At 41.0% G+C, this 25,911-nt stretch overlaps 1 protein-coding gene across 3 annotated transcripts; it reads right to left on the bottom strand.

Annotated features, from left to right (window-relative positions):
* Positions 1-25,566, bottom strand: LOC150075703 (intracellular coagulation inhibitor 3-like). Of its 3 annotated transcripts, none has more exons than XM_090388882.1 (2): positions 25,457-25,526; positions 1-1,257 (listed from the first exon to the last, which is right to left on the bottom strand). In XM_090388882.1, exons 1-2 carry the CDS (start codon positions 25,479-25,481, stop codon positions 32-34), a joined length of 1,251 nt encoding a protein of 416 aa, XP_090245008.1. In that variant the 5' UTR covers positions 25,482-25,526; the 3' UTR covers positions 1-31. The 3 variants fall into 3 exon arrangements, with proteins under 3 accessions (XP_090245008.1, XP_090245010.1, XP_090245009.1); XM_090388884.1 differs by lacking the exon at positions 25,457-25,526 and adding an exon at positions 5,233-5,357; XM_090388883.1 differs by lacking the exon at positions 1-1,257 and adding an exon at positions 19,668-20,950 and having other exon boundaries at positions 25,457-25,566.
* Between the last annotated feature and the right edge of the window lie 345 nt (positions 25,567-25,911).

Raw genomic sequence — 25,911 nt, 5'->3', positions numbered from 1 at the left:
CCGTTGTACATGGTCAGTTTCACTTCGACGTCTAAACCGAGAGATCGGTAACTCTTCCAGAAAATAAGAGGATGCCGTTCATTTTGTTGACGATGAAGAAAAGGAACGGATGGTCAACGATAACTCTAATCTGGTGCATCGTGGCTGAAGTAGCAACCATTACTGTGCCAGTGACTGCGGCAGCCTCGCTACCCTCCTCGTTCACCTCGACAACAGCTTCGTGGATCACCCCTGAAACTGCTAATTGCGCCTTATCGCTGATCCCGCTAAGATTGGCATTATTCGAGAAAGCGCTCACCACTCCCATCTGCCGAAGAACACTGGTCAATTCACTTTTGTAGGTCACATTAAATCTGGGAATGTTAAATATATGAATTTTCTTTTTAGTCAGGGAGTTCCTGACATCATTTAGGAGCTCAACCGACAGTTGCTGCTCCACTGCTGGAAGGCCATCCACCAGGTTAGGCAGGAAAATCCACATTGCCGTGTTATTTCCCTCGTACGGCAGCTCCACCGCGACGAAGCCGTACTCTGACATGTTGGCAAAACGTAAAGTTACTTCAGATAAGGTCATCATCGGTACAAGACTGTCTTCGGTTGTCAATCCGTTGTTGTGGAACGATCGTTCCACCGTATCATTTGGGTTAAATACCTTTATCCACGCGCCTTTGAAGTACACGGCATTTAGAAGTAACAAGACCGTGGCTGGACTCAGTTCATCTACGATTTTCTTTATTTTGTCTTTCGTTTTGTTGGCGACCCATGAATTGACCTCTTGGGTGGCTCCTTCCGAATCGCCAGCAAAATTGACATTCCTGACCTCCGACTCGTACCACGAGATGATCCCCTGCACATACTGGGAGCGAATCGGGAAGTCATCTTGAACGAACATTGCATTGGCTATTTCGAGTAAATATTCTCCAGTTTCTGAAATGAGTTCTTCCAGCATTTGTTGGAAACCTTGGTGCACTTCTTCGTCCGATAGGCCGCCGGTGTCGTATCCCATGACATTGCGAATTTCTTGTGCCGTGGATCCTCTGGCTCCGTAGAACAGCATGCCGAATGCACACTCGATACTGAATGAGGAATAAAAGAGATTCCCAGGCCCACTGGACAGCTGCTTGTGAAGGTCAACAGAGAAGCTATTGGACGCAGTTGCCACCTTTACGGTTAAGCTGGATCCTGTGACGTCCGATGCTGAGAAGCAGATGCACAGGAGGAGGAAGAGCAGGATATGCGGCATCTTGGAAGCCGTACCTGGAATGAGAAAAAAACAAATTGTCATGTTAGAGTTAGCCGAAAAGAACCTTATCCACCCATACGCGTTATGTTTATGAATTGCGTGTGCCCTCTGATCGGTTCTCCTGGTTTTTTGACGAAAATTCTCCTGGTTTTTTGACGAAAATTTGAAGTTTTCGGGAGAAAAAACGTGCAGTTGTTACCCGCGGTCCGTTAAATTAGCCATATAATGAAAAGAGTCCATAAAAGTTCTTCGCGTCATTGAAAGGTTTCGAACCCAAGAATTTTCCACATAATGTGTGGAAGTTGGTGAAAACCAACCTGCGAGGTCATATGATTGAGGTGTATAAGGTCTTGGATAGTGTGAGCAAGTTCAATGCTGATGGGATTCTTCCTCTTGTTGAGATTGCGCACCTGTGGGGACATAAATTCAAATTGAGGAAAGACAGATGTAGGATAGATTGTGCGGAAATTTTCCTTTAACCGGCGGGTGGTTGATTGCTGAAAAATATTTTCAGGAATCAACTTTTAGTGAACCGAAATTATTAAACATTTTGAGAAGCAGTGACAGAATATTTCTGGGATACAATCCCCATAAATTTATAAGATTTACTGTAGTGCTAAAATGTTTTAAATGTCTTGGTCACGGCCACTCCTCAAGCACGTGCAAACACATGATTGTGACGTGTGGTCACTGTGCTGAGGGGGGGCATGTGCTTCAGATTGTAAACAGAAAGACAAGCCTTTATATCGTGAGAGTTGTAAAAGGAAGGGGCGAGCTTTTGATCATTCAGTGAGAGATGGCAGTTGCCCTGAATACAGGAGGGCATTGCATTTAGCAAGGGCGAGAGAGGATGATGGATAATTTTAGAAAAATTGAATGATGGTAGAAATTTAAACAATGGCAACAATAGTTTGTATTTGAAAGTACAACAGCTGAATGGCCAAAGGTCTCGCTCTGTCCTGTATCAATTAAGGGTTGTATCCCATGATGTAAACTTTGATATTGCTGATTTCTGGTTAGAATAGGGTGGTTGGGTTTCCTGTAGGAAGCTGGGCAGTGCACAACAAAAGTAAAACGCCAAAATCTGCGATTGTAATTAAAAAAAAAAGGTAAACTCTTGCCATTATCAACCCACCGTAGGATGGAAGCCTCCTCAACAATTCATGTTGGGGGATATAGACCATAATCTTCCACGCTGGTCCATTGGGAGTGGGCAGATCCACTGTATTCAGGGGCTTAAACCCCCGTCTACTCAATGAGTGTGTGCTACTTGGATTCCCGATCGTGACCACTCGCCTACGAAGGGCTCTGTTATTTTAAATAATAATTGCTCAAATGTTACTTTTGTGTCTGGTTTTAGCACACAGAATGCAACTTGTGGGCACATCGCTAAACAGTTTTTATCATTTTTTGTAGTCTTTGCAGTATTTGGATTCACCAATGACGTTTGTAGGATTAGACAATGTTCTTATGATAGTGTTTAAGTAGAAATTAGATTACAATAAGGGTGCTGTTGATCAATCTTTGTTAGAAAGACTGAGGCTTACTTCTAAGTAAATTAATCGGAATAACCTTTTAGATTCTCTTAATACGGACATTAATCCTCAGGACTTCAGAAGTAGCAGTGCAGAGGAGCATGCATTTTACATTCAAAATACCGTTAAGAGCATCGATATATGCCGTTAAGAGATTTGCACATGAAGTGCCGATGGCACTTGATGTGCACAAATGATGTTCTGTATCGCGTGATAATTTATATGCATCCCACGCATTTTTCATTTCTGGCACGAGCCTCATAAATTCATCGGACATCCATTTAGGCCTGAAACTTGAACAATATTTCTTAGTTGGTAAGAAAAGCCTAGTAGCTTCCAATAATAATTCTTTGAATGCATCCCATTTAGAATTAGCTGTTTTAAACATCATCAGTTTGGCCCCCGCATAGAAATTAAAAACGGTCTCAGACCACCGTAGTCTTCTTTACGAAAGCGGAAACTCTTCCCTTACCCTTGATGGTAGTTTAAGTAAATCCCACATATGGTGCAGTAGAGCAACAGTAGAGAGGAACAGGCGTAACCTCGATTCAATTCAGCGATTTATGCTTCTGTCTGTTACCAGGGCGTGCTGCAAAGTCAACACCCCTGGTCTCCAAGTCATCGCAGGCCCCCTCTACCTGGAAGTACTGAAAAAAGGTCTCTATTATCGCCACAAGAAAAGCATTCCCACCCAACTACTGGATCTGGATCTGGACTTCACAAATGACCACAAGCAAAAAAAAAAAGGAGTGTCGTGGCTACCGACAGCGTCCATGGCAAGAGTCCTGAAATGCAACAAATAAAGGAGAAATAACTAAGTCGTTCTACCCCACAATTGTCGTTATCTGTCCCAAGCGTCCTCCCTGGTATTCACCTGAACAACCCTTACAGCCAGTGTGGAGATGAAGAGTTCTGGGCCCACGTCATGTACGAGTGCCCCACATATGATGATCGACGCCACGACTCTTCACCGAGATACAATCCAACCCCCCCCCCATCCGGGGCATATCTTCATAAACGATTAAACATCTTTATGTAGCCTTCCCGCGATTTGCACCCAGTAGGTGTAGACTGAATGCGAGCACTCACAAAATGCAGGAAATTATAAAATACTATCATGCACACCCCACTCTGGGATAGGGTTATACTGCCACCCTCTTGTGGGTGGGGTATCTGCGTTGATGCCCTTTGCTGAGTACGCCAGCAACATTTAATTCCCTGGAACCTCTCCCCATTTCGCCTTTAATCACCGGGTGGCCCTTCATCTTGGTCCATCCTTACCCTACATTCTGACCCACTCTAATCCTAGTGTGCTCTTTTCAACAAAAAGTTTTTTTTTTTTTTTAACTTGGTCTCTGTCAGGAAGCTCAAGCGACTCCTGGCAGAGACCAGCCAGAGTATGATGGGCAGCCTGGCTCATAATCCTAGTGGTGGTGGCGGGCAACATAGGCTCCCACCAGGGATTCTACGTTGCCTGCAGCCAGAGATAAAACAACAGAACAAACCACAATACTTCGTAAACCAGACTTTTTTCTGGAATTTGCAGCTGTTCGCCCTTTCCCTCACAAAGTACATACAGCGCAGATGTGGAAACCACCCGTGGCGCCAGACACGAAATACTAATGCCACTGTATCGAAAACCTATGTGACACGAACAAAAAAAATAAATTTAATAAATGAAATTTTTTAACCATCCACTCGGATTAAAGTTATAACGTGTGGACGGACGAACAGACCATCGGCCAAACTGACGGATATGTGCAGAAAAGGAGACGTTTTACTCGGCCTCAAATTCTAAAATTCAGAAACGAAACAAGGAGAGCACGAAGGGGAGAGGCAGAGAATGTTTGTGGAATAATCGAGAAACGATTTTTTTTTTTTTTTGGCTGGTGCAGCATAAGCCATAGGCTTTCTTGCACTATACGGCCGTTACTAATACTAATACTAATACTAAACGTAGTGGCAACGCGTGCGATAGGAAGGACGGTGAAAATACGATGGAAAGAATTGCTATTTTAAAAAATTGAATTTTAAATAGTATTTTAAAAATTATATCTAAATCTTTGAATTCATTTTTAAATCATTAATTAATTTTTAAAACTTTAATTACTTTTCGAAATTTTATTGTAATTTAAAAAAATAACCAAAAAGTATTATAAAAAAGTGTATTGTGCGAGTGATATTTAAAGCGATGTAGGAAAAAATAAATAATTATCGCGAGATTCTATTGGTCAATTTTAATCAAATTTGGGATGCGTGGACAGAAATTTCTACGAGTCCTCAATCTGAAATTTGATTAATATCTATTAGCTGGGTGAGGGTTTATTACCAGAGGACAGGCGTCCGTTTGTCCGTCCTCCGATAATGAATGAATTTCCAAAACACTTCTCGCTTTCTCGTGACACTCACAAAAAAAACAAAGAAGGAAAAATGGAAAGAAAGCTGATTTCTTACCGCTGTTACTGGAAGGAATCGAAAGAACCTTAATAGCGAGACTCTCGTGCAGGCTGATATCAGTTTTCCAACGGAAATATGAATCACCTGAAGACCCTGCTTTAGATTCGTACTACAACTGCAGTTCCGGTGTTGGATAATGCCAGTCCCCGAAATACACGACTTTTGTGGAGTTTAAAGGAATCACGTGCTTCCCTCAGTTCAGCTCTATTTGTTTTCGGTATTTCCACAGCGCTCTCATCGAATACCATTCTGGTATGGCGCACACTGCAACGCACGTTGCGCCACAACACATTTCAAAATACGAATACCATTAAGTGTGACGAGAAACTTCGAAAAGAGCCGTGAATTTTCGAGATTAGAGCGACCGCATCCACACTGACTCAACACAAGTCAGCATCTTCATCCGTTTTCTTACGGAGTTCTGTTCAAAAGAGGTACGCTCTGTTGTCAAAGCGATTCAGCTTTTGTCCTGATTGCCTCGGGGAACCGGATTCGAACGTCACTGAGGCTATTTAGGATTTGAAGTAAAATCAAATTTCCTTTCAAAATACGCCAATATTATTTAAGTCATTCATCTTCTCCGAAAGGAATTGAAAAATGACCTTTGGCCTAAAGACAGCATTGAAACCCTGATGGAAGAATTGAACTGAAGCACGCCACAAACCAGCTGGAATTCTTCTTGAACTGTCCTCGTCATAATCCAGAGTCCCACCCAATCCGATTGACCCATTTAACTCAACTGAAGTGCACCCAATGATTTCTTTCTGTCGACCAGCAGAAACGGGGTTAAAATTGAGGCAGGGAGTTCTCGGACGTGAATGCAATAAAGAACAAATGGTCGAAAATTGTATGTATGTACTTAATTGTCGAAGGGGGCACCCGAACATACCTCCATCTCCACCAATTTAGCATACAATACCATGTTCTCATAATGGCCTGTTAGTGTGTGTGTGTGTAATGTGTTGTAAAATGAAACAGGCTACTATGCCACCAGGTGATAGTCCATTGGGCAATTACCACCTGGTGCCCATCCCTGGCACGAGGAGTTGAGCCTGGGTCTACCAACTCTGGCGGTGCATATTGCACCAAGATCCCGCACCCACTAATAAGTGTGCAAGACTGGTCGGTGTCAGCAGTCCCGCTCCTGGGTTGCCCACACCCAAGAAATCTTTGGCTTTGACAGGGTACTGATATATAGAACATTCGTGGAGATGGGGGAAATCCCAGGAGCCGCTAGACCCTCAATATACCTCATACCCAAGAGCATAGTTTTGGTGCTCCGTTATTTGCTGTTTATTGGTTTCAAGTGTCACATTTTGATTTATTTTGTGTCCATCAAGTTCCTCTTCTCAAGATGTGTCCCCAGACATCAACTTCGTGAAGATCGGCCAAGGTAATTGGAAGTTATGGTCATTATTATTAGCGTTGATCTCGCTGGGTCACAACGTGATTTTGCATTGTATATTCTCAATTTTGTTAAAGCTAATAATACCACAAATATTGCCTAAATATTGATGACAGTAATTATCGGGAACAGTAATTGAACAATTCTACAGCCACATAAAACTCTCATGATGATTAAGGGAGGCAGCAAAGCAGATAAGCAAACCCTTATCCATAATTATGAAAACATTCTTCGATTCGGGGAAGGTCCCAATGGACTGGAGAAGTGTGACTATATGTCCCCAATTCATAAAGGGGAACTCAAAGGCGACGTGAGTAATTAGAGTTCTGTTATATTAATGTCTGTTCCAGGGAAAATAATGGAATTACCAGTTAAAGAAGTAAATCGCAACCATTTGGACAGCCACACAATTATACAGCAATCAGAGCTTGGATTGTCAAGGGGAAGTCTTGTTTAACCAATCTGTATAGGTTACTATGATGCAGTGACCAAGGAACTGGATGCAAAAAATAATTTTATCCTCGTGCATTTAGATTTCAAGAAGGCTTTTGAGACTGTTCCATATAAAAGACTGCTGTACAAACTGGCGTAATGGGCATTAAGAGCAAGTTACTGCTATGGATGAAGGGATTGTTAAGAGGAAGAAGACAGAGTAGTTATCGATAAGTACTATTCTTCGTGGAATAATGTTATTGGTGAAGATCCCGAGGGTTCAGTGCTGGGTCCATAATTGGCCTCGAAGTAGGCCAATTATGGTACAACAGGTTTCAAGTCTCAAGGCGCAATGAGAACTAATATTAGCATGTCTTAGAATAGGCAGTCATTGAGCACATTCATATCTGAATTTAGAGAAGAAGACCGTGGTAATTGCCAAATATCTCGACTGTCAACTTAAAATTTCTGCAAGCCAATGCTCACCATTCACGCACCGTGGCAGATGAGCTACGTCGTGTATCTGAGGAGGAACTAGTTGACATTCTCATTCTTCAAGAACCATATTATTATTATTATTATTATCAGTTTATTTAACAAACACCCCTGTACAGAAATTTCCTAGGAGGGTGGCGCATACATACATCACTTATTAGAGTGTAACAGGATTAAATATCAGCAAATACATAAGATATATACACATAGAGGAAGAATTACATACAGACATCATGCATTCACAGAAAAATTACAAACCAATATATGTACATAGAAAAATTACAAAATTACAAAACAATGTACATACATAGAAAAATGACATTGTCATTTACACTATGAATTGGTCCTCATTCTTATTCTCTGTACAAAAGGAATACCCTCAGTCCTATAACAGTCTTTTGGAAACACAATATATCGTTCATTTAAGATTTTTATGAGTTCTAGGGCAGTTGAAGCCTTTCTTCAGTTACGTTCTTCATCATATCTGTAGTTTCCGCTGCAATGAGCTTCCTGTAAGTTTTCTCGTGGCAGTACCTGTTCGGGTCTATTTTGAGGTCTCTAAACAGTCCAGAGTATTGGCAGGAAACATCCGCTTTAATCCGTCCGTGTGGTGGAGAGCGCTTCGGAGACTATGAGGGTTGTGGAGGCGGGCTCCAGGGCGGGGCCTAACTACAAGATTTTCAATTTGAGGGGCATCTAAACTCCCAGTGAGAAGTTGTGCTAGAGTGCAGATGTTTCGTATTGTGATCATCTGAATCCACGGATCTGTGTTCCAGTTTGCGTACAGTATGGATTTCGAAATTGTGAAGGGCTTCCCGGCGATCCTATTTAACCACCGGAGCAACCACTATTCCAGGCTGAGAAATTTCCTGATATAAGTATTTGGAGCAGAGGACCAAATTGTCGAAGCATATAAGGATACAGGAACGATACATCTTTGGATATATTGGGTCAGTAGCTGCTGGTTTCGAATCCCATTTATTTCCTGTGTTGTCTTACAGCCCATATGGCAGCGAGAGTTTTTGTTCTCGTGTTCTGAAAGTATCATAGTAAAGGACGAATTGTCGGGTATCCTTGTTCTTCTCGGACTTTACAAGCGACTCATACAGATCCTAAGGTAGCCATCGTAATATTTAATAAAAATGTTGACGTTTTACTCTTGTCCTGTTTAACATCACAGCATGCTATTTGCATTCAAGTCTTGAGTCCTAATCACTCGACTTCATCATCACCATCATCAGCCATTTTCAATCCACTGCAGGTTGAAGGACTCTCCGGCAACTTTCCAGTTCCTTCTGTTTTGAGCACTGGCCATCCATTTACTACTCAAAAACTCATGAATTTCATCTATCCATCTCCGCCTTTGTCTTCCAGGTTTTCTTCTAGCTCCTCTTGGGTACCATTCTGTTATTTTCTTAGTCCATCTGTCATCATGTCTTCGAGCTATGTGTCCTGCCCAAGACCATTTTAGTTCTTTAGTTTTGATAAGAATGTCCTTTACTTGAGTTTGCTGCCTAATCCATGTGTTTCTCTTCTTATCTAACAGTCTTACTCCCAATATAATTCGTTACATTCTTCGCTGTGTAGTTCTCAGCTTCTCTTCCATTCTTTTGGTGAGTGCCCAAGTTTCACTTCCATAAGTCATGGTGGGGAGTATACATTGATTCATTATTTTACGTTTCAGACAAACTGGGATATTGCTCTTCAGTATGTGACTGCATTTCCTGAATGCTATCCATCCAAAATTTATTCTTCTTTTGACTTCCAGCCATTTATCATTATTACAGCTAATGACTTGTCCCGGATAAGTATATGACTCCACCTTTTCAATTACTGCTCCTTCAATCATTATTTCCCTTTCTGTGGCATACTTTTTCATCATTACTTTTGTTTTAGCCATATTCATCATCTTTAGTCCGAAATCCTTACTAACTGTGCATAACTGATTAAGATTTTCCTGTTAAGAGTTACAGGAAAATCTAAGAGTTCACATTGACTCCTTTCTGCGACCAGTCTAACCTTCTGAAAGCTTCCTCAAGGGCAGCAGTAAACAGCTTCGGAGATATTGTGTCTCCTTCTCTAACTCCTTTCTCGATTTTAAATTTGCTACTGTCTTTGTCTAGTCTAATAAAGGATGTAGCACTCTCATATATTTCCTTTAAAATCATAATATATGGAGTATCTATGCCTTGTCTTTCCAGTGCCCGAAACATTGCCTTATGCTGTATGGAGTCAAATGCCTTTTCATAATCCACAAATGCCAGGCATAATGGTGTTTTATATTCATTTGCTTTCTCCATTAGTTGAGAATCCTGTCCTAAAGCCAGCTTGCTCTTTCGGTTGATTCTCATCAAGTATTCTTTCTAATCTGTTAGTAATGACCCTTGTGAACAACTTGTAGATGTGGGATAACAAGCTAATTGGTCTATAATTTCCAATTTCTGATTTATCTCCTTTCTTATGCAGCAAAACTATGATTGCATTATTCCACTGCTTAGGCATCACACCTTTTCTAATGCACTTTGTGAAGAGCCTTGCCAGTTTTTGTGTTATGTCTCTTCCTCCCAATTTTAACAACTCTACAGTAACTTCATCTTCCCCCAGGGCTTTCTGATTCTTCATTTTCTTCAATGCATGCTCTACCTCATCAGGAAGAATATTGGGTATGTCGTATGTGTTGCTACGTTGCAATCCATCTTCCCCACTGCTGGTATCATTCCCTCCCTCCTTGTATAATTCTCTATAGTAGTCTTCTGCTATTTGAATTATGCCTTCTCTGCTGTTTATAAGTACACCATCGCTATTCTTCATTTTCAGTATCTTTTGTCTTCCTGTATTACTGCTCATGGCTGCTGATTTAAATCCTTTGTTTTCCCTTAATGCTTGTTCTACTTTTCTTGTGTTAAATCTTCTTATGACCACAATGTCATCTGCAAATCGTAAATGGTTTAGGTACTCTCCGTTCACATTGACTCCTTTCTGAGACCAGTCTAATCTTCTGAAAGCTTCCTCAAGGGCAGCAGTAAACAGCTTCGGAGATATTGTGTCTCCTTGTCGAACTCCTTTCTCGATTTTAAATTTCCTACTGTCTTTGTCTAGTCTAATAAAGGAGGTAGCACTCTCATATATTTTCTTCAAAATCATAATATATGGAGTATCTATGCCTTGTCTTTCCAGTGCCCGAAACATTGCCTTATGCTGTATGGAGTCAAATGCCTTTTCATAATCCACAAATGCCAGGCATAATGGTGTTTTATATTCATTTGCTTTCTCCATTAGCTGTGATATTACGTGAAGGTGATCCATAGTTGAGAATCCTGTCCTAAAGCCAGCTTGCCCTTTCGGTTGATTCTCATCAAGTATTCTTTCTAATCTGTTAGTAATGACCCTTGTGAAAAACTTGTAGATATGGGATAACAAGCTAATTGGTCTACAATTTCCAATTTCTGATTTATCTCCTTTCTTATGCAGCAAAACTATGATTGCATTATTCCACTGCTTAGGCATCACACCTTTTCTAATGCACTTTGTGAAGAGCCTTGCCAGTTTTTGTGTTATGTCTCTTCCTCCCAACCTTAACAACTCTACAGTAACTTCATCTTCCCCCGGGGCTTTCCGATTCTTCATTTTCTTCAATGCATGTTCTACCTCATCAGGAAGAAAATGGGGTATGTCGTATGTGTTGCTACTTTGCAATCCATCTTCCCCACTGCTGGTATCATTCCCTCGCTCCTTGTATAATTCTCTATAGTAGTCTTCTGCTATTTGAATTATGCCTTCTCTGCTGTTTATAAGTACACTCTTATAAACAGCAGTTCATAAGTTTATAAACAGCAGTTTATAAGTTTATAAACAGCAGTTTATAAGTTTATAAACAGCAGTTTATAAGTTTATAAACAGCAGTTTATAAGTTTATAAACAGCTGTTTATAAGTTCTCTGCTGTTTATAAGTAATCACTTTACGTATGTTATCTCAATGTATTGCCTCCCGTCATCTGACTTTACTCCTCACTTACACTATATCGATTCCGTGTTCAGTTTATTAGGCCCTAGTCCTCTGTTAAATTTACTCGACTCAAACTCCAAGTCTGCATTGTGGCACAGTTCTTTCACATATGCTCGGGGATTACTGCTTGAGGATACCATCTTCTCCCATCAGCTTACTGTCTTGAATCAACCAAAGCAGCCATGTACCTTTTCTAATTCCCTGGGTGAATCAAATATAGACACATGAAATATAGACACTCTCTGGCCACAGCCCGTATTGCTCCTTGTATTACTGACTGGCACGTCGAAACTGACCTAACAACGAGTGACCATCGCTCTATCGTCTTCCTGCTGGAATCAACTCTTCCTCTTCAACAACCTCTTCGTAATCTCATACGTTACTCTGTTAGAAACATAAAATGGGAACGTTTTAATCGTTCCGTTCTCTCTCACTTGCCCGAAGACAACCTAGAAAATTTTAATTCTCTTACCACCGAACAACTAGCACTGCAGATTGAAAACATTATCATCACTGCAGTTCAAAAATCTACGCATAAAAAGAAACTAAAAACTAACTGCATACCTTGGTGGAACAACGAACTTTCCTCTACTCGGAAACTTGTACACAAACCCAGAAGAAATTTTCAGCGTACTTGGCCTCAAGAAGAAATTAAACAGATTTCATGAAGAATACAAAACTCAAAGGAAAATAGTAAAATTGATTTATGAAAGCAAATCGCAATCCTGGCACAATTTTGTCCGTACGTCTGGGAATAATAATCCTTGGGGCGTCATTTATAAAATTGCTAAAAATAAAATGATCTTGGGTGGCATTTTTAACTCCATTACCTCCAACAGAATGGAAACTCTTACACTAACAGACTCCATAAATGCCATCTTGAACCAACCGCTGCCTAATGATGATCTCACTATTGATACTTCACACGATCTATCTATTCGAGATTTAAACCAAAAATACCTTCCTTTAGAAGAAACAAGTCCATTCACTGCAGAAGAACTTACTTCAATCTTGAATAAAATTCAGTCAAACAAATGTCCTGGCGATGGCCGATTGACAACATATTTATGAAACACTTTTATGACCTAAGGCCCAAAGTTCTACTTAAATTATTCAACAACTGCTTAAATACTGGAACGTTTCCCAAACCATGGAAACACGCCATTCTTAAGATTTTACATAAACCTGGTAAGCCACTTGATAGTGCCAAATCCTACCGCCCCATAGCCTTGCTCTCTCACCTGGGAAAAGTGTTAGAGAGATTAATCGCCAATAAAATAATCACACTCCAGGGAACCACAAGCTGCACATCCTCCCTTCAATACGGTTTTAGGCAAGGGCTTGGATGCGAAGATGCCTTATTAGAACTTTACCACCTCATTCACAGCTTCACTTTCAAGTACGTTAGGGCGATCTTTATCGATTTTGAGGGCGTGTTTGATACTTTATGGTGGGAGAGTGCCCTCAGTAGACTCCGTTCCAATCATTGCTCTCTTCAGCTTTATAAACTTGTTAGAAACTACTTTGCTGATCGCTAAAAGCACGAAGATTCACATATTTATTCCCGTGGTTGCCCCCAAGGTTCAATTTTGGGTTCCTTGATTTGGAACTTAGTTCTCGATGATTGGCTGCTTAGGACGTCTGAATTTCAAAATGTGCAACAACTTGCGTATGCAGATGACATTATCATTTTAGTGAATGGAAACTCAAGATCCGAATTAGAGCTACATGCCAATAAAGTACTCTTTGAACTATCGTCTTGGTCCTCTAAGAACAAATTAAAATTATCCCCAACCAAATCGATGATTTGGTTGGGGATCGATTTTTAAACACAGATTAGACTATGGCAGACCACCAGTTGTAAAACTTGACAAGAAATCACTTCCACTTGTCCGAAGCACCAAATTTTTAGGAGTCATCACTCAAAACTGTACAAACGAAGTTATCCAGTATTCAACGTTGTTTTCTCCTTAGCCTAATTCACGTTTGCCGAACAGTATCAACTCCAGCTTTACAGACTTTTGCAGGCACCATACCACTTGACTTGCATGTTGTGTTTAGAGGGCTTTGCTTTTACATCCGCAAAGGCATTTCTGTGGAATTTCAGGGAATCATCGTTAACCCTCAGACTGATCCCAAAACTGAGCGAACCAGATGCTGGAATTTGTTAGTGAACCCCTGGCAGAATAGATGGAATTATACCGAAAAAGGAGCTATCACCAAAAACTTCGTTCCCGACGTAACTGCACTACTCTCATCATCCACCAGAAAATGGTTTTCACCCTCACTGTTTACCTCCTACAAAGGGGAGGTTTACCTCATGGTTCGCTTAACGCAAAACTCTACCAATTCAGACTTTCCAATACAGTCTCCTGTCGATGTGGGCTACCGGAAGACTCTCCTCACGTCCTTTTTGAATGCTCCATTTACGATGATCTAAGATCGGCTCTTAAGGCAACAGTACCAAACTTGTGTCCCGGAGGTGAGAAGATACTCATTTCTGTCAACAATTTCCAGGCCCTTCAAACCTTCTGCAATGCTGCTTTTAATCGCAGGAAGGCTCTCAACCTCAATGTTAATTCAAGAAATGAAACTGAAAATGCATCATAAATCATAATACAACTGTGCGCTGCCTCGTCGTCCTGATGACGTCATATACAAAATTGTTGTGGCTTTCAAGAACACGCAAAGATTTTGACAGATGCTGCACTTCTCTGACTCATCCTTTATCAAGAATCTCTTCAACTAAATCCTTCCTCTGCTCAGTGATACCGTCATCTATCAGAGACTTCTGACACCACTCAGGTTTAACAGAATTCAGAATTATATCTAGAACTTGTTCCTGCCGATCATGTTTGAATGACATTACTACTTCTGTTTGACAATACAACTTTTCTCCTTGTGGACCACTTTGGGCAGCACTGGTTGGTTGGTTGGTTGGGTTTTATTGGCGCATTAGCAACTAAGGCTATAATCCGCCAAAACCTGGTCATAAAAAAAGATAATGGGCAGCACTGCATAAAGACTTGGGCAAAGACATGGATAAAGATTTTATTTATTTTTATTTTGTTTTATTTTATTTTATTTTATTTTTATTCTATTTTTTTATTATTTTTTTACTTTATGCTATTCCCATCCTTATTTCTTCGTCTTCTGCTGTCCTGTCTCCTGGGAATGTGTGTGGTGTGTGGTGTGCGCTGTTGCCGGCTTGCTGGCACGGGGTTCTTTTTGAATGGCTCCAAACTCTCTTTGGTCATTCAGTGAGTGACTGTTGAGGTTGGCCATGGTTCATGCGCAGTTGTGGCCCACCTCCCCGTGGTGTAGACGGACACTGGGCAGGCTTTCCAGATGATCGCCTGCCTGGTGACAAAACGGCCAGAAACAACTAAACAACACACACTGCACGAACATAACATTACACACATTTCTGGCCTGTTACAGTGCTCTGTAACCACCACAGTGTACAAAGACGGAGTTGAACTTTCGTTCAGGTGCCGTCCTACATAAGATACTGTACATGTATACACATGATTGTACCTCCTGCAATGTACTCCTCTCGATCAGTGAAGCATATACTGATTGGATGCAGGATTTAAGGTGCAAACGGAAATATCTGGTGAACTTCATGAGGAAGATTTGGTTCTCGTGAAATTTCCTATGGACAGCGATAGTTCAAAAATTGGAATAAGTTATCTCCCAACTTGAAGTGAATTTTCTTTCTAGCAGAATCCGATGGCTACCCTATGGTAACTGGCGCAGTGTCAATCTTCAGTGTTGAACTGTGAATATTTTAACAATGAGCTCGCAATTTTGCCAACTTTGTGAGGTGAAACATCCTTAGGAATTCCTGCCGCTTCCCACGTTCACACTACTAATCTGCGCCGAGCATTCCCTAGTAGCGTGATTAAGAGTGCGTGATGCATTTTTGTGACCGGTGTGATATCTTGAGTTAGCCTGGTCATCGTGCTCCCCCTCTTTACGATAGTATCTCGAGTTCTAACTTTTTAGAATTTTTTAACAGTATGACGTCACAATCATACTTCCCGAAGTAAGTATGACTGCAACAATACAAATATTTGTCAACAATTTCTTTTTTCGTAACATTTTTTCGTTACATTCCATTGTTATGTGCCCCGAACAGCTACGTATGTCGTTTAAACTACAAGGTCGGTATTTCAATTGTCATAAATCCGTTGTATCTTGTCTTCCAGAAATTATAAAAATTTGCGAATATTCGATAAAATAAATTCGACAATACCAAAGCTGTTTTATTTCGTAATCAATATTCAAATCAAAATACCTAAATGAAACGCGAAGGATTCACATAAAACCATTTTCCACTTTTTTATTCGTCTTCTCTTTTTTTTTTTTAACAACTCGGGAAATATAATGATACATTTTTTAATGATAAAATTTTAATATTGCGAATAAAAAATAACACGAAATATTTCCCATATCACAAATAACAAAAACTATCACAAAACATTCCACAATATAAAAACAATATTAAGAAGGAAATTTATTGAAATCGCCCTGTTGCATTAATAAATTATCCTTTAAAGATAAAACAATGCATTTAATAACGTGTCAGGAGGTAATTTTTTAAATGTGTCCTTACTTTCGATTTTGATTGCTTCAAATTCTTTCCACTTCAACGTGTTCTCAATTTCAGCTTCATATTTTCCTTCAGAATTTTTCAGATTATCAATGGCATTGATAGTTCGAATAATTAATTTATCTGCTTTTGCCATCGTAAATCTGTAAAGCTTCTGAAATGTAAGAGAGCTCCTGCAGGATGTCGATCATCAGCTAAATGGTTAAGAATGTCGATCAGTGCTAAATGGTTAAGAAATTCCAAATTTAAAAGTCCATTTAATAATCCGGAATATTTAACTTCTGATTCAAAATGTTTGCACAAAGCGGGATGATTCTTCCAACCTACAATGGCCGTCCGTAAGCTACAGTCTGCCCATCATGGCCCAAACACACGACCGATCTTTATAGTTTCCACATCAAGTTCTTTACCAATCATCCTTAATTCGCAATCATCGCAGTCCCTCAGCAATCATCCCTAACCAAATTCCACATCTGTTATGTCTGAGTGGCAACAAGTCCTCCATGTCCCGAGAACGACCATCATCGAGGAAAGAAGGAAGGAACTACTAGCAAATACTCGAAATTCCTCGAATTTATTTACTATGCCCCCCCCCCTCCCCACCCCAGCATTAGTCTACAAGCAAGTATAATGCGCCTCTTTTGGTTCATGTTGTGTATATTTCTTAGGAACCAAAATCCAAAATTGTAGCAATGAAGTGAGACGTTATTTTTTCATCCTTAAGACTGCACGTGAGTAATCTGCCACTGGACGATCGTATCAGCCCACAAATAAATTTAAAAAGCTCTTTCAAGATATTATACAGGATTTAAGGGACACGAGTCATGCAACTTTGTTACGAAGCAATGATTTATTTCACACCATTCCCTTCGTTTCTCTGTCGAGGGTCTGTTGGTTAGTACTGTTAATAAAACATTCCTGAAGTCACGTTTCTCTAAAATACTTTTACAGTGCAGTTTATAAACATAAAACTCTTAATGGTTGCAGTGATTGCAATGTATAGCTGTAAATAAATGAATTAATTATTAAAAGATTGATTGCTGATGCAGCAAAAATGAAATAAACTGAGATACAGTCATCACAGATAGTGAGAACTAATATTAACTCTATTATAAAACGATTACTAGAATACAGTAAGTTTGTACACTTAGTGGACAGAAATCATGGCATACCTACCTAGTAACGGGCAGGCCCACCGTGTGTCTGATCGGAAACGGGCAGTCACACGACGAGGCCCTCTGAGCATACTAGTTCACAAAAGCATCTCAAGTGAATTTCCATCAACGCTTGCTGCACTGCTGTCCATAACTCCATCGCATTCCTGAGTGGAGGATTCAAACCTCGAATGGACCTTTCCACAGCATCCCAAAGATGCTCTACAATGAATGCTGTTCGAACTCGAACCATCGTCTAATCACTACGGCTCTATACTGAGGCGCATTTTGCTGCTGGAAGAGTCGTTGTTGTTGTTTGGTTTTTAGGAGCATTAGCAACTAAGGCCATATTGCTCCGATTGGAAGAGTCCATTGCCCTGTGGGTGCACGATGTTCATGAAGGGATGCAGATGGTCTGCAAGGATGGATGTAACCTGGACCGTTCAGAGATGCGTCTACACGTACCAGAGGTCACAACGTGTGCCAGTTGAACACGCCCCAAACTATTACCGACCATCCACCAAGTTGGAAAATTCCTTGTTCACATGATCGGTGCATAGCTTCGTGCGGTTTCCACCAAATAGTCTTGAATCTGCTCAAAATATCTGAAAGCGGGACTCATTGGACCAGGAAACCCGTTTCCAATCACACAAGGTCCAGTGCCGATGTTCTTTCGACCAGTTGAGGCGTAGAACCCTGTGTAGTGGTGTTAGCAATGGGACTCTAGCTAATGATCGCCTGATGGTCTTGGTGTAGACGTTTCTGGCACCTCCTTCGTTGTAGTCGGCGATGATTTGTTCCACTGTCCCTATCCGATTGGCAGAAACAATGAAAGACAGATGGCCACGTTAATCCACCACCTTTCTCCACCCACAGCGCTGTCCACCATGAGATGTTATTCCAGCAATGGCGTATTCCAGATGTACTGTCCATCAGGGATAATGCAATTTCTGTATCATCTCCACAATAGAGTGACCCATGCCTCGGGCACCAACTGTCATCCCCTCTTTCAAGGTCGGTTAACTCACGACGTTTATTCATACTGATATCGAATTACCGTCTACGTGAATGCAGGGATGCCGTATGCCAATATATCCGCCAAGCGCTGAGTTTGTCCACTAACGAGAGGCATGATAGCGTCGCGTTGCCCAGGATCGAGGTATGCCATGAATTCTGCTCTTTCAGTGTATGACGGTTTTACTGATTTGGAACACGAACATCCACCAGATAATCTATTAGTCTTTGCGATCTGAGAACAGGATAGTTGTATTTGAGAAGATTGGAGAGAAAACTGTATTTATTGAAAATCTCTCCAACCACGTGAAAGTCTAATTATTTGAAGATTAAAATATTCTGATCAATATCCGAACAGGATTTCTTTAAGATGTGGTGTGCAATTTTCTTCGTTTTCTCAAGGGTAAGAGGAGACCGATTCCTTTTGAAGTGAAACTTCTTTAGGGGCGCCCCTGGCAGTTTTTACATGGCAGTAATGTGCGTTCCTCGATTGACAAAAATCGCCACGAAAATGCAACACAAAATAATTCATCAGCCCCCCCCCCCATGATTGTACCACTCTGTACAAGGCACAAGCAACGTGGCCCCGTACATGGCCGCGAAACATGACGCAATCAGTACTCCTACAGCGCGGCCATGGTGTAACTCGTACTCCTGTCGCATTTACTTTTTAATCGCTCTATCTCAGCTTGTAACAGTTTGATGTTAAAAATTAAAAAATCGAAATATTTCTTTCGTTATTCTCTACCGTATTTCATAAAAAAGAAACAAAGTATAATTCAACGTGCCAAAAACTAATAGCGAGCTTTGTAAGGCGCATAGAGCACGTACGCGTGCAATGCGATCACCGAAACCACCTCCACTGAGTACAAAGGAATGATCTGCAAAAACATTTAATAAGCTTGTAAAACATAAATCTACCTTAACATTTAAATTACAAACGCTTCAAAAGATTCTAAAGAAGTTTCAGTTAAATTCCGCTAAGCGTGCTCGGCACACACAATTTTTCTTCTTTGCAATACACTGTTAATGGTTGCCTTTTGTGTATCTTATTATTAATAAAATAAAATTAAATATACGTTTTGTGTAAGCATTTTCTACCACTTCTACAGGGTCTTGTTGAGCCAATACGTTCACTCGCAAATTTCATTGAGTCTCAATTAAATAAACAAAGAGGGAGCAAGAAGTATCCTTCTTGTATTGAAAAGTTTGAAGACTGCTTGCAATGGAAGCAGCATCTACAGAGAGAGAGAGAGAGAGAGAGAGAGAGAGAGAGAGAGAGAGAGAGAGAGAGAGAGAGCGATTATGCGCTGTGCCTTTATTGTTATCATCTCGGGCCATTGTACAGAAAATGGTCGGTTTCACTTTATATTTAACAATCAAAGCTGGCTACTCTGCCAGAAAACAAAAAAAGGCCCGTGTTCTTGTCGACAATAAAGAAAATGAAGGGATGTCAACTATAACATTCTTCGGAGATAGGCCAGCAGATAGAATTACGGTTATGGCAGTAACAGCAGCAGCCTCGCTGCCCTCCTCGTTCACCTCGACAACAGCTTCGTGGATCACTTGGGAAACGGCCAGTTGTGTCTGTTCGCTGATTCCGCTCAAATTGGCAGTCGCTGCAAAAGCACTCTGAATTCCCATCACTTCGAGGTCATCGTTCAGCTCTTTTCTGTAGGTTAGATTAAACCTGGGGATCTTCAGTATGTCGATTGTCTCTTCGGTCAGGGAGTTCCTGGCGTCGTTTAGAAGGTCCAGTGAGAGCTGCTGCTCCACTGATGGAAGGCCATCCACCCGATGAGGCAGCAGAATCCACATTGCTGTGTTGTTCCCCTCATACGGCAACTCCACCATCACGAAACCATGTTCTGTCATGTTGGCAAAGCGGAAGGTTACGTTCTCTAGAGTCATCATTGGTACCAGACAGTCCTCTGTGGTCAACCCATTGTTGTGGAATGGCTCCTCCACTGTGTCAGTTAGGTTAAATTGGGTTATCCACGTGCCTTTGAAGTACACGGCATTTAGAAGCAACAAGATCGTAGCTGGACTCAGTTGATCTACGAGTTTCTTTATTTTGTCTTTCGTTTTGTTGGCGACCCATGCATTGACTTCTTGGGTGGCCGCTTCCGAATCGCCAGCAAAATTGACATTCCTGACCTCGGACTTGTACCACGAGATGATTCCCTGCACATACTGGGACCGAATCGGGAAGTCATCTTGAACGAATATAGCGTTGGCTATTTCGAGTATGTAATTTCCACTTTCTGAAATGAGTGATTCCAGCACTTCCTGGAAACCTTGGTGCACCTCTTCGTCCGATAGGCCCGCAGTGTCGTATCCCATGACATTGCGAATTTCTTGTGCCGTGGATCCTCCGGCTCCGTAGAACAGCATGCCGAATGCACACTCGATGCTGAATGAGGAATAAAAGATGTTCCCCGGCTCAGTGGACAGCTGCTTGTAAAGATTAACAGAGAAGCTATTGGATGCGGTTGACACCTTTTCGATTAAGCAGGATCCTGTGACGTCTGACGTAGAGAAGGAGATGCAGAGGGCGAGGAGGAGCAGGTGATGGAGCATCTTGGAAGCCATGCCTACAATGACAGAAAATAATTGTCATATTGGGGTTAGATAAAAGAACCCTCACCAACCCATGTGCATTAGTGTATAATTTGTTGTATGCCCAGGTCGAGTGGTCTGTTTTTCTGGAATCAAAAAGGGCATTTCCAGTAGAGAAAACCTTGCTCTTCTCGTCAGAGACTGAGCGAAGAAGAGAAAAAAAAATCCTAAAAGATCGCCTGATTATTGGAACAAGGAGAAAACAATTGGAGAGTTTCGAAGGTAGCGCTCTCACGGGATGTAAGCTATTTCTCAGCTCACCGTTTCCTGTTTGACACAGCTAAGAAAGCAGCCCTACTTGAATTTATCAATGCTAGATCTGAGAAAGGAAAGAGGAGCGTTTCACAAAATTTCGCATCCCTGAAGACTCGCAGATCAATGTCTGGGCAGATTATATTAGATTTAGTCTTATCTCATCCATGCTGCAGATGCATATTCAAAGACTCTTCATGTTGTAACATCTGAATTTCATTTTCCTATTTGCAGTGGAAAATTACCTTCAGAACGTTTCTGCAATGGAACCAGATGGACCAGTTGCAGAACCGCTGCCTCAAAATCGGTAACTTTTTCTTCCTCCACATCGAAGAAAATCTTTACAAAAAAACATTCAGTCAAGCTTATTTACCTCCAGAGATAAGAATTCTAGGAGATTGCAAACCCAAAAAAGTCAAAAGTCTTCATGCCTTTCGCTATTTGCACAATTTACTAATGCTTTTAGACAATACACTTTTGACACCACTTTCCAAGCAATTTTTCCTTCTAGACCAGCATCAGATCACCGTGGCATCTCAGCACATTGAACTGAAATGTGTGTCCTTCAACTAATCTCAGTAAGTTGCGTAACATGGCAATAAAAGGTGAAACTGCACTCTTTCCTCTTTGATATCACTGCTGCGTTGGATTCAGTTGCTCTTCGTCCTCGGATATCTGTACTTCAAAACTGTTAATGCATCTCAGGATTCCTTTTGAAAATGTTTCAACAGTTACTTTACGATCGCACTCTTATCTTCCCTAGTAAATCCTCAACTTTACGGAACATTAGTTTAGGTTTTCCCAAAGGAAGAGCCCCCCCCCCCCTTCGCTTTGTTCCTCTCGGCCGTACTCCTTCCTTTTCTTTCAAATCACGCAAACTTCAGCCTTTAGGCCGATACAGTAGCGTAGCTACCCTTTTTTGGGCCCGGAGGCAAAGAATACGTTCGCGCCCCTACCTAATTAATAAAAATTGCAAAAACAGGAGACAGCAAAAGACGCCGGGACCCTAAAAGCCCAGGCCCGGGCTTTTATTTTGGCAGATGTGCAATTGGAGGATCCCCTCGAAACCTTTAAGAGCTCCCCTCTCTGCAGGCTGTGGCGTGGAGGCTCAGAATAGGCGATAGATTCCTGCCTATGGAGATGCTCCACACTGTCCAGGAGATGGATGTGGACTACAAAAAGTTCATAGAGGACAAATCGTACAGAAGACGCATCATCAGGAGCAGCTTTCGTCTTCAGCCGATTGACTGCCATCGTCTCTTCATCGCTTTTCATGTTCTTTCGTTTCCCATGTTAACATTAATTTTATATGTAATTATACGTTTTATGTAATTTTTCCTCTATTAGTTCTTTCGTGTTAAATCCCTAGCGTTGTCGCTGTTATGGGTATTATTGCATCAGGCAATCATGGAACCATTCACTGCCTACAATAAAGATATTATTAAGGGGTCTTCGTCGGGTTAGGCCCCTTGTGAGCAGCGCAATTGGTAGGATCGCTGTCCTCACACACCGGATGGAAAAGGCCTGAGTTCGGATGACGTCAAGAATTTTTTATGGGTCTTTTCACAACGTGGCTGAGTTAATCGGTCTCAGGCGATTGTACCATGGTTTCTTCTCCTGGAAACGCAGATTTTTCGTACAGTAAACAGAAAATCGACCCAATAAAAATAACAACAACCTACTAGTTAGAATCCGATCTAAACTATTTCTTCTGTAAACCAGATAGATTAAATTCTTAGGATTGACCTTGGATTCTAAATTTCTCCTCTCACTCCCGTCCACAAAGTTAAACTCTGTGTAGTGGACATGTGCCGAAATGCGACCTAGCTCTCTCAAATTACAGCACTCTGCATTCTTTGTACCGAAATGCGACTTCGCATCCATTCGATTGCACCACTCTGCATGGATTTCGGTGTTTGCGAACTAATATCTGTTTTTAATTGAGTGTTTTACTTTGAGTTCAGGAATGTAATTCCTATTTTTCTATCACGTACAGTTTCTTACAAATCACTTGAGTTGATGTCACGGGTTGTATTATTGAATGTATTAAGTTAGGAGCAAATGCTGGGAGTTGTCAACTAAATCTTCGTATATTGGCAACACTGCCTTCAGTCATTTGTTTCTTGGCCAACCTTCAGAACTCCAGGTAGCAGAATTTATCAGTGTGAGGTTAGTTTATTTTTGAGATTATCGTGTCAAAATTGTGTTGCCAAGTGAGTAAAATGTCTTCATTCAAGTGTTTGCACAATCCGAAATTATTTTGTCATATTTGTAGAAGGTAAGTAGTCCCCAAGCAAGGACAATATAATATTACAGGATCTGTAAAAAATGTGAGTGCCCATTTTGATGGGACACTCGGTGATCAAGATAAACAATGGACTCCACATAAAGTTTGCCGAATTTGGGTTGAAACATTGAGATTGAGGAAAAATTGAAAATTCCCATGATTTCGCAGGAGCCTACAAATCACTGTGATGACTCTTACTTTTGCTCAGTTAATGTAGGGGGGATACAGCGCAAACAGTACGAAGGGCATTGTGCATCTCAATATTTCACTTACCATTAGACCACGTGAAGATAAACTGCCAATTTCAAGCCTTCCAGTTATATTGGAGAATGCAGCAGCAGAGAGCGTTGAAAGTGAAGCTTCTGAAGATGAAACGGAAGTCTACATTGAATCCATCCATCAACTATTTTCACAACTTGAACTCAATGATCTGGTAAGGATTTAAATTTATCAAAGGAGAAGACAGAATTTGTGAAAGCTTTACCTCAGGCAGATCCCTGCTTCAACTACCTTGAACTAAATTCTGATCGATCACCCAAGAGAAGATAAAACAAGGTATTTTTGGTGGACCCCAGATTCGCAATCTGCTGAGGAACTGAGATTTTGTGGGAACTCTGAATAAAAAAGGAAAAACAGGCATCGATTAGCTTCAAGTCTGTTGTCGGGAACTTCTTGGGAACAACAAGGATCCACACTACAAGAATATAGTTGAAAATATGTAGACAAACTCAAGAAACTAGGTGGCAACATGAGTGCCAAGGTACATTTTTTACACTTCCACATAGACTAGTTCCCAGGAACCATAGGAAGTGTTAGGGTGAGAGGTTTAACCAGGATATTAAAGACATGGAGATGAGGCTATCAGAGTAGGTGGAAAGTCAACTTAATGGGTGACTACTGTGGATGCTAAAGAGGGACTACAAAGTAGGAGGACCTGCAAGAAAATCAAAGAAACGTAAATTTGACCCATCTTAGATAAATTATTAAAATGAGCGGTGAGTGTTTAACGGACTTTTGGCCCTTTCTAATAATGTTTTAAACATGCATTTAAAGATAAAAGTCTGCCAAAAGCAGCATTTTGTTATCATTTCAGTTTACAAATTCTGCCAAAATTAGTAAAAATTCTTTCGTGACGTTTGAAGAAATCTGTCGTGTCGTAATTCATTTTTGAAATCAGCGTTGGAAAATGATTCAGAAACCCCCTTTGTTTTATTAGGACAGCTAATGCTGACATAACGGGGCTAACAGAATGTGGTACCACATTTTTCATCCTCCCCAAATTCTCTCCTGGGCATGCCCTTGCGTATTCAGGGTGCTCAACTACACAATGCAGAGTTGAATATTCCATACCAGTTACCAATAAGTAGAAATAAGCCTAAATATGCTCAGAAGAGGCGAGGTATTTGTTGTAGGCGAAGGAATCCCTTGTTTTGATTCAAATCCAAATAAATGCTGTCGGCAGGGAGGAAGAAGACGCGACTTTGAGCAAACAGCATCAGATAACGACAACAAATCGCCTTCTGGATAGCGTTTAAAACAGCTGATCCAGTACTGGGTTGAGGAAACTTTTTGTGTTTTTAAAACCACGACGAAGATTGGTCTGTTCAGGATTGCTGGGCTCTGCCGATCGTGGAATGCACGCCATTTACAGAATGAAGAGACGGGCGCCTCGTAGCCTTAGTTATCTGGACGCAAAGGAATCAATCGACGCAGAAAAGTAACATTTACGACGATCAATGCGCATTTGTTGGCCACACTCAATAACCGTGTTGAAAATACTTGTCGGTAATTCTGAATGTGGAGTCGCACGCTGAAAGAACGCAAGAATCAACGAGGAGTCAGATGAATTCCCAAAACAATTCCGCATTCTTGTGACACTCACAACAACAACAACAAAACAAATAAATAAAATAAGTAAATGGAAAGACAGCTGATGACTTACCGCTGTTAGCAGAAGTGAACCGCATGAGATGTTTCTCGTGAGCCTGTCGTGTTGTTCGATGTCAGTTCTCTGATCGGGAATGAATCACCTGAACAGATGCTGCAACCACAGTTTCCGATGTTGGATAATGCATCCCCGAAATACACGCGTATTGTACAGGATTGTAGAGGTTAAAGGAACCACGTGCTTCATTCAGTTCTGTCCTAATGTTTTCCCTATTTCCTCAGCACGCACCCCGTTGAATACAAATCTGGTATGGCGTACGCTCCAATGGAAATTGCGCCACAACTCCTTTCAAATTGCAAATATCATTAAATATTACTATTACTGTATTAGCAAATATCAGTATTATTACTGTATTCCTGGCTACATGGTGCAAGGAAACCTATAGCTTATGCTACACTAGCCAAACAATAAATAAATAATAATAAGAAGAAAATAAAAACAAATAAATA

The sequence above is a fragment of the Mastigoproctus giganteus genome, chromosome 14 (assembly GCF_048544385.1).
Source record: "Mastigoproctus giganteus isolate SK-2022 chromosome 14, ASM4854438v1, whole genome shotgun sequence".
In the NCBI taxonomy this organism is placed as follows: Eukaryota; Metazoa; Arthropoda; class Arachnida; order Uropygi; family Thelyphonidae; genus Mastigoproctus; species Mastigoproctus giganteus.
The sequence above is the reverse complement of the archived record's forward strand: the minus strand, read 5'-3'. Positions and strand labels throughout refer to the sequence as shown.